At 52.7% G+C, this 13,148-nt stretch overlaps 3 protein-coding genes across 3 annotated transcripts; 1 reads left to right on the forward strand and 2 right to left on the reverse strand.

Moving 5' to 3' along the window:
- Positions 1-710: 710 nt before the first annotated feature.
- Positions 711-4,751, reverse strand: COCSUDRAFT_57289 (hypothetical protein; the record flags this gene model as incomplete). Its single annotated transcript, XM_005645212.1, has 12 exons — positions 711-782; positions 906-983; positions 1,200-1,292; positions 1,385-1,523; positions 1,702-1,799; positions 2,121-2,192; positions 2,512-2,562; positions 2,778-2,905; positions 3,094-3,190; positions 3,329-3,565; positions 3,744-3,911; positions 4,035-4,751. 12 exons carry the CDS (start codon positions 4,749-4,751, stop codon positions 711-713), a joined length of 1,950 nt encoding a protein of 649 aa, XP_005645269.1.
- A 2,038-nt stretch (positions 4,752-6,789) lies between these two features.
- COCSUDRAFT_18062 (DHQS-domain-containing protein) lies at positions 6,790-9,088 on the reverse strand (the record flags this gene model as incomplete). Its single annotated transcript, XM_005645213.1, has 8 exons — positions 6,790-6,897; positions 6,949-7,050; positions 7,481-7,624; positions 7,903-8,047; positions 8,201-8,292; positions 8,421-8,543; positions 8,680-8,802; positions 8,933-9,088. Coding segments are annotated over 8 exons (993 nt in total), but the record flags the coding sequence as incomplete, so codon positions are not given.
- A 930-nt stretch (positions 9,089-10,018) lies between these two features.
- On the forward strand, positions 10,019-11,588 carry COCSUDRAFT_43653 (hypothetical protein; the record flags this gene model as incomplete). The annotated part of the gene is made up of 4 exons (XM_005645214.1): positions 10,019-10,247; positions 10,405-10,651; positions 10,870-11,013; positions 11,357-11,588. 4 exons carry the CDS (start codon positions 10,019-10,021, stop codon positions 11,586-11,588), a joined length of 852 nt encoding a protein of 283 aa, XP_005645271.1.
- Positions 11,589-13,148: the final 1,560 nt, after the last annotated feature.

Here is a 13,148-nt window from a genome sequence, read left to right on the forward strand (position 1 = left end):
CAATCTGACAGCTGCACATACAGACACCCTTATGGAGCCCACTGGGCTAGCCTATATAGGCCTAGCTGGCAGCTAGGCAGATTTGGACACAATTTCTCACTCTTTCTCAAACCATTGCTCTGGCTCACCAAGTTGAACACACCTTGGCTTTGCGTTGCAAAAGGCAACACACTTACAAACAGCCACCGCGCTATGCATACGCATGTTAGCACCTGCCAAAATGGTTGAGGCGATGAAAATACCGCCTGCCAACAATTCTGGGTCACTAGCAAAGCTCACCCCATCACACAATGCAACTCAAGCATGTCCCGCGCCTTCTGCACCTGCACAGAGAAGGGGCAATATGCACTTTTTAGCTGGGAGGTTGATGGAGATGGTGAGCATCCCAGAGAAGGTACTTTATTAAAGACGGGCTTGCTTAATCCCGACCACAAGATACAAAAGTTAAGTTCAGGCGATGAAGACAAACGGGTGGCATGAAACGAGTACTGATCTCTTGACCTGACAGGCACAGTGTGGGCGCACCTGAGTTGTGGCGGTGGCAGACTGGGGCCTTATTCTGAACACCTCAGATGGCCCAGAAAACAAAGTTGTGTCAGACTCTTAGACGGGACAAATACAAAGTCACATAATCAGCCCTCCCACATGGCTCACATTCAAACAAAGGATACTGACAGCAAGGAGCGCTGTGGGAATAATTCTTTAAAGCCTCACGACGGTCGCCGGTGGCCCAGGAGGATGTCTCGGAAGTTGTGCTGCTCTGACTTGTGGTCTGCTTTCACCTGGACAAAACATTTGCGTGAAGCTCAATACCGGACACGTACATTTCCTAAACAGGAGCCATTGCGAGGGCTATGCTGAGGTCTGCAATGCGAGTTGGATTTCAGGACACAAGGAACATGCACCTGATCAGAGAAGCTCTTCTGCCCATAGCTGTCCTCCTTGGGAGGACCCAATCCCTCCAGCACATACACCGTCTCCAGCTGCAGCACCGTGACATAGCCCTTCATCTAAACGTTTAAGGGAAAGAAAACTCACTGCACTTTGATCCGGAATTGAGCTCCTCCAACACAGGCTGTGGGCAATGTAATGGCCAACGAAGGGAAGGGAGTCTACAAGGCTGCACATCAGCATTCACGAATGAGGTGCAACTTCACGTGCGATAGCTTGTTTGGATTCCTGACACCGCAGGTGCTCACCTGACGCAGGGAGGCGCCTCCAATGTGGAAGCCCGTGTCTTCTTCCTCGGCCTCGTCTGCCCAGCGTACCCTCTTCTTTGCCTTCCAGGCACCCTGTGCGGAAATTGACACAATCTCCAATTTTACACAGTGCTCTGTGTTCTTTCATGCACCACGAAAGCAACTAGAAAGGTACAAGACGCAACACAAGCTGGCAGCAGGAGGAGTCTGCGCGCCTGCTTATCTCTGGCGGCGGGCGACTCTGTCCTCTCAGTGAAACGAGTCTTGCGCATCTTTCTGGGCCTCTCTGGCTGCGCCTCTGCACCGTTGTCAAGACTGGCCCACCTGTAGATACCAGCGCATCAAATATAGAAGCGCTCTGCGATGACTTTTCATGGAGAGCATGCCACATTGCACCCCTCTCCTGACACCTAACTCTATTCTGCTGACTGTCTTCCACAAGTCCTGCTCTGGCGAAAAACGGAAGCCTCCTTTACAGCAATGCTATTCTAAGAGATCTCACCGGCCCTTGTTGGCGCGACTCGCTGCAGGTGAGTCAGCGTCATGCTCTGATCTCTCATCGCCGCTCTCATCCTCCATGTCGACTTCCTTGATGCCCGCCTGCACAAATTTTGAAACAAATTCAAGTTACGTGTCCTTTATGAGGCAACCAAAAGCCCTCCTGTCCTGCTGGATAGAGGGCCCTTTAAACGCCAGCGGAAATAAAGCATTTGTCCACAGCTACACCACATGTCGTCCAGCAAAGCCAATCTTTACCTGCATAACAAACGCACAAGAGCAGAGAAAACATGTCAAGCGACAGCAGTCGAAGTCTTCACGGCCTGTGGCTGCAGCAGGGGATTTGGCAACAAATCAGACCTGTGATTTGCTAATGGGACGAAGCAGCGAGGTTGCATCCAGTTGGGGAAAGGAAGGCGGTACTGGGTCCCACTGCTGCTGGGCAGCTGTGACGTCCTCCAGTGTGCGGCTGTGAGTGTTGCGCGCGAAACAGACCTGTGACAATTGCAAGAACACCACCTGAGTCTCGGATGCAGGACAGCAACCCATTAGCTGGTCACCTCACTGTCTCAACATCAACCAGAAAGACCTCCATGGAGATGCAGGGACGCCAATATGAGCTGCTGGAGAGCCCTCAGCATGTCATGCTGACCAGCTCCTCAACAACGTAATTGAAATCTCTACACTTTCTTGGACGTGTCCAATAATGCAACGCAGGTGAAAAATGAGCACAGAACGGCCAGACATATGCATTCAATACATCGGTAGCACTTTTTAACGATATTTTAGGCAAATATGCAGAAAGCAGCAGCACCTTTGGGTCTGTCTCGGGCGCTTGCAACACATACACTTCATAGCCCGCCCTCTGCCGTGTCCAGGAACCCAAACATTTTTAACGATGCCCCCACAAATTTGCACGTGCAACTAAGACAATCACAAATAAAGCACAGGAGCCAGTTGCTGCAACATAATTCCCTGTGAGGTCCACGAGCATGTCCCTTTCGCAACAGCCACTTGCTTGGCACTTGAAAGTCTCTGTGCAGAAAGGATTTGAATCATTGAAGCTGGGCCAATGCAAACCTGACCAGCATCCCAATAGGGCTTGAAGTCATCCACTCGAAGATTTGGCGCATCCACAATCACAAAAGGCGAGCGCCCCTCCTCAGCTGTCCGCGTGAAAGCCTTGAGCAGGCTTGCCTTGTAGACTCCTGGCCAGACAGCACCCCAACACACCATTGGCATTCTTGTTTAAAGATACTGTCAGGTGCTCATGAATTTTTGCATTCACGCTCCCACAAAATTTGAGGGAGGGAACGTCCAGCACATCATGCAGCACAATCGGTTGTATATAAAGCAGCAGCAGCTAGGCAGCACAAAAGAGAAGACTTCCACGCACCCTCCATGTCAGCCTCATAGCAGTACTCAGTCTCCTGCACCAGCTTCATCTTCCGCTTGCCAGATGCATCCTTCTCCCACACCTCCTTCTCCACCTCCTGCAACCACACCACACACCCATGCATTGCCAGCCAAGCCTGCGCAATGCTAATACAATTTGGCAAGATGGCATGCGTACATATGCAATACTGCGCGGGAAAACCCAGCAAATCATCAGGTCAAGGGAAGAGGCGTACAGTGACAAAGTAGTCATCGATGCAGTGGATGCGGGGGGCGGATCCCCCGGCCGCCACCTCAGCGTCGCGCAGCCGCCGCGCAATGAGGGATTTTCCGCTGCCCGGCAGGCCGCGGATCACCACCGCTATGAGCTTGGGCCGTTTTGCCCTGCCCGGTCCAGTCAGCAGGTCGTCCACCACTGTCACATTCAATGGCAGGACCGGCCTTCCTGGGACCTCTGCATGTGCTGGCACAGCCTGCATCACCCATGGAAGCTATAAATGCGCCAGCAAGGACACAGCTTGCGTTCAAACAAGCAATACGCGATTGACCAGGAGGAAAGGTGGGCCAGGACATGAGGCATGAAATGTTCGCAACGTGCAATCCCCTTGCAGGACATGATTGATAGCCATGCTTGAATGTTGGCCAGCGCACCTCTGCAGGAGTTGAAGGTAGAGGGGGCTGCTGCTGGGGGTAGCCATTTGCTGCAGCAGGGCTGGGCTGGGGTGACTGCGCCCAACTAGGCTGCTGCGCGGGCGGGGTGTGGGCTGCCCACGCGCCCGGCTGCTGCTGCCCAGGAAGCTGCTGATACTGTTGTGCAGCCTGCACAACGCAACACATGCGTCACTGAAGTAGTACTTATATGGTGTGCTTGTCCTGACGTCCCATCCACTCACAGGTGCGGTGGAGGAACCATGGCACCATGTTGCCACATTGTGCACGCACCTGCGTATGGTGACCTGCCTGGTGTGAGATACCGTGACCTGATGCAAGGTGCTGAGGCACCGCAGGCTGCTGGTGGCCGTGCGGCCCCCGCCAGGCCTGCTGCTGCCCATACATCTGCGCATACGGGTTTGGCGGTCCTCCCTGCGGTGGTTGCTGGTGCCCGTAGGGAGAAGGCGTGTGCCCGTAAGGGGATGGCGTGTGCCCGTAGGCTGCCTGAATGGGATATTGCTGCAGCTGGTAATCATACTGCTGCTGCTGGGAGTAGGCTGCCGGCTGCGCAGTGGGCGTGGCCCAGGGAGCACCATTATAGCTCGGGTCATGCGAGCCTGCCTGGGACCAGGGTGGCTGCCCATGACCGTTGAGGTGCGGTGAAGGAGTCCCTGTCTGGTAGCTGGCTGGGTAGGGTCCCTGGGGGCCGGCTAAATGCTGCTGAGGTGTTGATGCATACTGTCCTGTGCCTCCGGCTGGTGATGGTGCCCAGGGGTGGCCAGCTGGGGGATACCCCTGTCCTGAGCCATGGCTTGGAGGCTCCTCTGGCAGAGGAGGAGCTGCTTCTGACGAAAGCAACGGAGCAGAGGACCATTTGTTGCTCGGCAGTGGCGGTGGGTCAGCATGCTCCCCTGGTAAGGGCGGATGGTAGGAATGATCTGCAGGCAGCGGTGGCTGTGAAGCTCCAACGCCCGGCCCTTGTGCTACTCCTGGCTGCTGGTGGAACATACAGACTCAGGAGATCTGATCACGAGCGACTTGGTGTGCGCAATTGCCATTTAAGAGCAGACACATTGCTTGCTATAAGTTGTATTCCGATATTCCGAGCGATGGAAGATCTTGCTCAGGAGGACCAGTCGATATGAAAAATCTAACAAAAGCTGCATTGCAAGCCATTTGGCTCTATACTATATGAGCAACCATAGGTACCTGTGTGTAGCCTTGCCACGGCTGGGCATTGTAGCCCAAGTTATATGGAGCGGAAGCGTTCTGAGGAGGGATTTGTGATATGTTATTCAAGCCGTTTCCTCCGTTAAAATGCCAGCCGTTCATTTCTAGGAACAGGGACTGTTCCTTCGATCTTCTGAGTGTTTCTCTCTTCAATCTGAATGCCTGAAGCGACCCATGCTAATTTGTCTTCCCTGTCTATCCTGTCTGCTTTGCTTAGTACGAAGGAAGAGTGAACGCAAGTTGTGCCCAGCTTGACCTCCTTAATGACTACCACTGACTAAGCTTTGCCGTTTCCAAATCTCGTGCGAGCAGTCCCAAGCGCACAAAACCACGATCACACTCGGAAGCTCTACCGCGTTCGAGGTTCCAATAGCGATGTTCTAGAACGGCCTCACGGCAACCAGGGTGGGCTGAAGGTCAAACATCGACCGCGCGACTTACTGCACCTGGTTGTCAAGCATGCCTGCAGATAGAGCCATGGCCAAGCATCCTGCAAATACGCGCCATCGTAAGTGTGCATCTTTAGGTATAGAGCTGTACATCGATCCCCGATCAAACCTGTCGGCTTTCCATTAGCACCTACCTTGTTGCTGGAAACAGGAGAGCAGTCAGCCATCAAAACAATGTCACATTCCTGAAAGCGTCGGTGAAGAGCCTCAACCACTTTCAGTGTGCACTCACACCTCGCTAGTTCCTGGTGCATAGGAAAGAAGACAAGTAGGGTTTACTAAACAAACACATCTTGGAAACTAGAGTGCCTCTTCATCAACTTTTATGCTACTGCGGGAAACTATACGAGATCGAACGAATTTCTATGACAGCATTGCGAGAGTAAGCTTCCCACGGCACCCACTTCTGGGCAAAATCTAGCAGACATGCTCCGCTGGTCCCTTTCTACTATACAGCAACCAATTACTATTTAGTCGAATCTCGTCTTGCAACTCACTCATGGATTGATCATATGCAGGCAGGCAGCTTGACGATAAAAGGTCGCGGATCATCGAAATCGCGGGACAGTTGCAAGAGTTGAAAGAGTGACCCTCCACCTTGCCTGTATTCTCAAACCCCTGCGCGCATATCCCTACTGTATCATGATAACAAAGTTGTTCACGAGGAACTTTCAAGTGTGTGCAGGGAGAATGAAGATTTAAGGCTGAACCTTGCAGACAAAGAGTCAATTCCGGCAATTTTGGCTCCTCAGCTGGAGTATGCTTCTTTCCTTTGCAGATATCATCGATGGTTTTGCCTGCCTAATGGGAAATATTTGAGTTTGTCAAGCTGCTTCAACTGTGTATTTCTAGTGTTTCTGATGAGTACATGTGAAACCTGCAGGCAAGCAGATGCGGAGCTGAAAGTATCCCGCTCCTTGGTTGACATGTACAGGAACCTGGTGGCCTGAGCATGCAGCCTTGCATGCATCCTATGGTGTGCCCTTTGAATTGGTGGTCAACGAGCCTAGAGCTCAGCTTCTGGACAGACCAATTATAATGAGGGACTGCAGAACACTAGTACTAAGGTTTTAGGTTTGTTCAGGGAGGAAAAGCTCAACAAGCCATTGCAAGTCAAGCCTAGCTGTAGCCACCACTGCCATGGTTCCCAGCAGACATTTCCAACTTGGTATATACATGTGACATCATGACATGTAGCATGACGCCTCATTTCATGCCATGGCCAGTGACGAGAAGCAGTCAGTCTTATTACATCTGGTAACAGCTTCAAGATACTTGTCTTGGAGATCTTATGCCTTCAAATCCCTCCTGCATGTATGTCGCTTTAATCAATGTTGTTGCAGAGCAAGATGGACTGTGTGATCACATCATCGTTCCCTTATGAACTCATCGATGCTTATGCCAGTGTGCCTGGCCGCGGCTTGTCTCCTCACATACACAGCCTGACCAACCTGCAGCTCAGACACAGACACTGCCTGCCACTCCACATTACTTTTGTCTTCCTCCGCCGCTGAGCCCCCCAGCACCTTGCCTAGTGGCTCTGACGGGCCAATGAGTCGCACAGTCTCGGCATTCTGCAGCAGCAGGCTGTGCGCCTCCCCATCTGGAGTCTCAGCCTCCAAAAGCACCTGCAGTTGCACAGTCTTATCAATCCCTGCTGCTGACATCTGTCATACCGGTACCCACGGCCGTCACAGCACACATTCGCGATTGTCTTTTGTTTCTATGCAACACATGAACTCAACATCTCAATGCTGTGACAGAGATGTGCAGCCCAGTGCAGTGCAGATCACTACGAAGAGCTGAAATGCATTATGTTTACGCGGTGAAGCAGCCATTTCTCCTGCCTTGGCGCCCGTAGTGCCGTTATGTATTGCATTCTCTCTTCCCTCAAAGATGCAGGGGCACGTACCCTCCAAGAGGCCCGAGGCAGTGCTCGATAACCACAGGACAGCTTTGCAGTGCAGAATCCTGCTGGAAATGGCAATCAGAGGGTACTAAAGACTACTACTCTACTTATTAGTAGTAGTCTTTAGTACCCCCTGTAGCAATGCTCACCAGGGGCCGCCGCTCGACTTTGACGCGCCCCACAATGGCCACTCGTTGCCGCCCTTGCGCGTCAGCCACCAGCACTTCCGAACCGCTCTTCAGCTCGGCCAGATACGCCGTGCTGCCGCCTGGCGCCGCCGCATATGCATGCACCTGCCACAGGGAGTACCTGAGTGATCAGTCATGAGCTTGAAGAAAGTGACAGCGCAAGTGCCTTTCCCACAGAGGAAACATGGGGCACAGGCAAGGCCTCGTCTGTCACCACATGCAGCAATACGGAATGCAGTCACCTTGAGCACAGTGGGAACGAGGATAATAAGCAGGCCGCAGCAACAGTGCAAACGTGGTTGTGAGGGGAAAATATGCAAAAGTTGGGGTGGATGGAAAGGGTGAAATGAAATGGAGTGCGGTGAAGGGCACATGATGCGCACCGGGCCGGCATTGACGCGAAAGGGGCGGCTGTTGATGTATGCGCTCTCGCTGCACTCGGAGTGCACCAGAAATAACGCCCTGGCAAAGGAGCCCACCAGGAGGCCCTCCCCAGGGACCAGCAGGCTCGCCAGATCCACACACACCCTGAGGACATTGGCAGGATGCCTGTCAGGGACTCGTCCATTGTGAAACATTTTGGAGTGGCTTCCGGACTTCTGCAATACATCCAATAGAATTTTGTGCTGAAAGAGGGAAAAGAGTCGAGGAGGGCGATCTTCACAAATGCGTTAAGAGTACCTGTCTCCCATGCCCACAGGTTCCAAGCGCGTCACTGTGCCAACCTCATACTCCAGGCGCTCTGCGTCCTTTGCCTCCTTCTGCTGCAGCCACTCCACTACTTCCCTCACCTGCCACAGCCGGCTTCAGCCCAGAACAACTCAAGGTTCTCATGCATGCATGCATATATATGTACAACCAGAAACCTTCATTTGCGCGATGATATCCATGTCAGGTAGACCACCTGAGCTGCTGTGTCTGTCCGCAGGACCACCCCATCGGTGCCAGTTTCTAGTGCCTCCAGCATGATCTTTGCATCTGCTGCTGATGTTGCGATCGGCATCAGCTGCGCTCCTGATCCCTGCTCACCCCAGTATTACACCCCAACCATCAGCAGGAGCAGACAACTGACATGAAAGCTCTTGCAGAAGCAATGCTGATGCTTGAAGAGATCTCAGTGTATTGAAGGAGCCCAAGAGGCTTGCCTGAAAAGCTGCCACCAGGTTCTCAGCGGGGATGATGCGCCAGTCCGCCATGTCAAGGACGGTGATGCCATCAGCGATGCTCTCGGACTGCAACGCTTTCAACTCCTCCCCAGAGGAAACGCTCCGATGCTGGCCCAGCTGCCAAAGCAGATTGCCCAGTGAACAAAATCTCACACACTTCCTCACCATGGAATTGTGCAAAGCACGCATCCAATAATGCAGCCGAGGTCCAAGTTCACACACATGCAGCCAGGGGAGGAGGCAGCACCCGCTTGTTGGAGGTGAGTTCCCTGATATCAGTGCCATCCACGGAGACTGCAGTGAACCGCGCGAGCTGACTCCAGTCATGCGCCAGAGCAGTGCTGGGGCCGTCGAAGAGAAAGGTTGTCACACCGGCTTCCAAGGCAGCCGTCAGCACAGACTGCGGAAGGTGACAGGTTCTCTGAGGGCTAGAATTTGGATTCGAAATGAAATAGAAATATTGGTGATGGCAAGAGGGAACTGGCAATGCTTTGAAAAATAGGTGCTCGCCTTTTCGCTCGTTTGCACCCACAATGTCTTCGTCTTCTTGTCAGATTGCTCTCGTGCTGACTGCGAAGCTGTTGTTGCGGCAAGAGACACACATACTCGTCTATAGCAAGGCAAGGCAGCGCGTCGATGAAGTCGTCTGTTTGACCCTAGCTGCCAGATCGCTGACAAGCAGACTCGTGTGGCAGGCCGAGAGCAAGAAGCAATCTGTAGACCACCAAATTGTTGTGATCGAGGAAGATTTCTGTACATTTATGCTTGCTATCCTAGTGCGTCCAGTGCCCTCGATGGGCCTTCAATCTGCCAGCCCCTTTTTAGATTCTCCAACAGTCTGCCTCTCAGTGCGATCCTGGACGACCCTCTCAGAGATCGCACGCGTGCAGCCAAGCCTGGGATCACTCTTGATCCAAGAATGTTCTTTCGTGCCGGCACGTGGGTAAACAAGGGTTTGTACCGTATTATAAAATAGGTGAAAATTAGTAAGCCCTATGGGTGGGCAGCTTCTCTGCATCAGACAGTGCTCCGCTTGGCGCGCTCCAGGGAAGGCTAGATATCTCTGACGCCAAACAATCTAGGCTCGAAGTGTACCATCGGCTGGGCATTGTGCATCCAGTGTCGATTCTTGCACACTTGCCACCTGACTTCGCTTTTAGGCTGGGTTATCGGTATCTTACAGGGTGAGGCACGGGCACAGGCTCGTCGAAGCGCCGGTCATCCCAAAAACAGATATTTTCGCAGATTGCAGACGCCGCTTGTTTCATCGAGGCACAGCCCCTAAGGGTCACTCTATCGCGTCAATTGTGGCGTGTACATGTAAAAAACTGCCATGGAAAACACTCCTCTCATGGACGACGCGCTAGCGTTCAACTTCGCTGACCGAATTGCCTCCAAGGGAGCATATGGCAGCCTCCCCATGAACTGGAAGCGTCTGGGCTCCGGGCATCTATGTCTGGCGTGCGGCAAGCTGCTCTCAGCACCCATGTGCTGCAAATCTTGCGGGCTGGCTTTCTTCTGCGGGCCGCAGTGTGAAACTGCTGCAGCGGCACAGCACAAAGGTGCGCTCGGGTTCTCTGGTCGGTCAACCTCCTCGGGCCTTTCCTCTTGATTTGTTCAATAATGAGACTGCACAGGAGAGCACAAACCCTCGACCCTGCTGGAAGCACCTCACCTCCTGAGATTTTGGGTCTCTGCTTGCATCAGGTGCCTGTGCAGTAGCATGCAGCGTTGCTAGCAGGTTTGCGCACCAGCAGCTGCCAGATGAGCGAGACATTGCCAGCCTGAAGGAGTTTGTTAGGCTGGTGGGACGCCACTGCAACCCTGTATCACCTAGCCAGAAGTTGGGGCCCAGTAGCTTTGGCAGCAAGGAGGCATTGCACTTCCTGCACGTACATCCAGGCATGCTGCAGCGTGTGGTGGCTGACCACCTCTTTGTCTGCTGCCACCTATTGATGCACGAAAGGTGCGCCCCGTGCAAAGCAGGACTCCAAGCTTGATGTGTTCCTCAAGCACTCCTTAAGATCAAGTGAAGTGAGGTCGCGCCATCTAGCTCGGCCAAGCTTCCACTGTGCATAAGCAGTGTAGCAGTCTGAAAGTCTCATACCACGAAATCTCGAGCAAGTCCTTCAGCAGCCCACTGAGTAGGTTTGTGAGCTGAGCTGTGGCACTGGGTGGGTGCAGGGTGTGCTGCAATCCTCACATCTATGCGTGGTGCCTCCTGGATGGCTGCTTGAGGGAGGACAACGTTGACAGGTTCATGGAGCGCATTGGCCTGGCCCCAACAGACTCTGCTCAGCCGCTCAGTGAGGAGCAGGCCAGACAGCGGTACACTCGCCCCACACTGTTACTGCCTCCGTAAGTGTAGCACTGTGTTCTGTGGAGTGATGGCACTAGATTACAAGTGCATTGCTACGGGGTATGATTATTGCCAAATTTTTGACATGTCTGATTGATTAATGTCTGCTTGACCTTTGATGGCCACAAGCTGCTTAAATTGCAATATTTGGAACACTGTCTTTGAGCGTCAGGCAGCTCAGCAAGGTGACTGGCCATTGTTGATACCTTGGGTTTGCAGCTGTCGAGAGGCCATTTTGAACATCCCTTTCTGCTCTGACACTATCAGGTCTAACATGCAAACCTTGAACTTCTGGGTTGCGATCTGGCGCAGGCAGATGGACTGGCAGCGCTCGGCGGTGCTGCCCCTGCAGGAGATGTTTGGCCAGGTGGGCATTGGCCGCTTCTGGGACGCGAATCCGCGCTTCCCAGACGCCATGGCCGTTACCGGTCGCGACCTGGACAACATGGCCTCGCGCCGCAGCTTTGAGTACCGCCGCACGCACTCCCTCGAGCCTCGCCAAGACATCCTCGCCTTGCGCCGCTGCAAGAGCCGCAGCCTGTAGGGGTGCGCTGTTTGTGCCTATCGTGCAGAGGAGATCCCTGGGAATCAACGAGCTGCTGCAAGGGCCATGGCTTCCAGAAAGGCCCTGCAAGAGGAAAGCAGCATGGCAGCATGAGCAGACAGCTGAGCGGGCGGCTGAATGCAGCCCTTAGTGCCAGGAAGCGGCTGCTTGGTTGCCATGTAAACCTATGCAGAGTTGCGCATTGGCTTGGCTGTGCCTGCATGCAGAGGGGATCCTCAAGGATTGCGCTTGTAGGACCCTTTGTAGTCAGCGGGGAGTGAGCTAATGACATGACGCGCTCACCAGATCGGATGTCTTCACCAATGGGGACAATGACAAGTCTGTCAATGTTTTGATGGGTGCGATATTTGGCAGAAGTCAGAAGTACAGAGCAGGACATGTGGACACAGCAGACTAAGCTGCAAAGGCGCAGGCGTCCTGTGTCCATGTCGAGAGGAATTTTATCATGTGGGTTCTAGCAAATAAAACCCCACTTTTTAGGCAGGTCAGTCTCTTTTTGCCGTGCGATTTGCGGCACCCAGACTCTTTATTTCTCCAGCAAACCAGTCATCTGTATCTGGCACTGGACTTCTCTCGGTGTGGCTGAGAATTTTCCAGTCCACCCTTTTGTTTGTGGTAAATATTCTTTACGGCTGGCCATGAACAGCTGCATTCTGCCTAGACCGTTCTGGATCTCCAGAAGGTGTTGCCTGGATAGAGCAGACGGCTAATTTCTTGAGCAGAATGAAGTGTGCGTGATGTGCCAGTCTTCAGCTTTTCTTGCGCTTCTTTTCTATTGTGCGTGTGCACACCTGCCGGCAGTTCACTCATTGCGAGGAATTTGTTCTGCTGGTGCTGAGTGTTTTGTATGGATATGCGACAGAGTGTGTGCTACTCTTGGCAAACGAATGAACCCTCTTCCGGTTCCTAAAGTGGTGCTGCTAGTCTAGGGTAGATTCCTGTGAGCATACCAGATATATTGTTTTTAGAGCTGCCAACTCCTGAGTTGGACTCTTGAGGAATTTCAGGTGGACATAATTGATTGCTTGCATAGGGAATGATCTGTTCAGGTGGTGGTCTTACATCTATTCAGGTTCTTGAGAGTCATTGTTCATGAATCAGCCCCTGGGGTGTAGAGACAGACATTATTATTCTTAATATTATTGCACACTTTTCCTGCCAGAAGCAAGGTGCGTCTGCAGACAAGCTGCAGTAAAGGCCGCCGAAATCCTACCCACTTTGGATTCGCCAGATCCAAGCAAGACCCAATCAACCGTGGGCATGGTGCTCAGTGTTTATATCGCCCCCCCGCCAGCCGGGGCCAAAGATATACTATTATAGTATATTAGACAGACATATAATAAGATATTTGATGTTAGCTTGTCTTGCTCTCTATTTCAATGCATGTTTGGTACCCGATGTCCTCAGTCTACACTGGATGGTTTCAAGCGGGCATCCAAATGTAACATACATGTTTTGTCTCGTGCGATAGCTGAATATTTGTTCCTAAACCAGAAGCAAGCATGGTCAGATTGAGCTGGTTTAGAAGCATAAAGCGAG

Source organism: Coccomyxa subellipsoidea (genome assembly GCF_000258705.1).
Source record: "Coccomyxa subellipsoidea C-169, whole genome shotgun sequence".
In the NCBI taxonomy this organism is placed as follows: domain Eukaryota; kingdom Viridiplantae; phylum Chlorophyta; class Trebouxiophyceae; family Coccomyxaceae; genus Coccomyxa; species Coccomyxa subellipsoidea.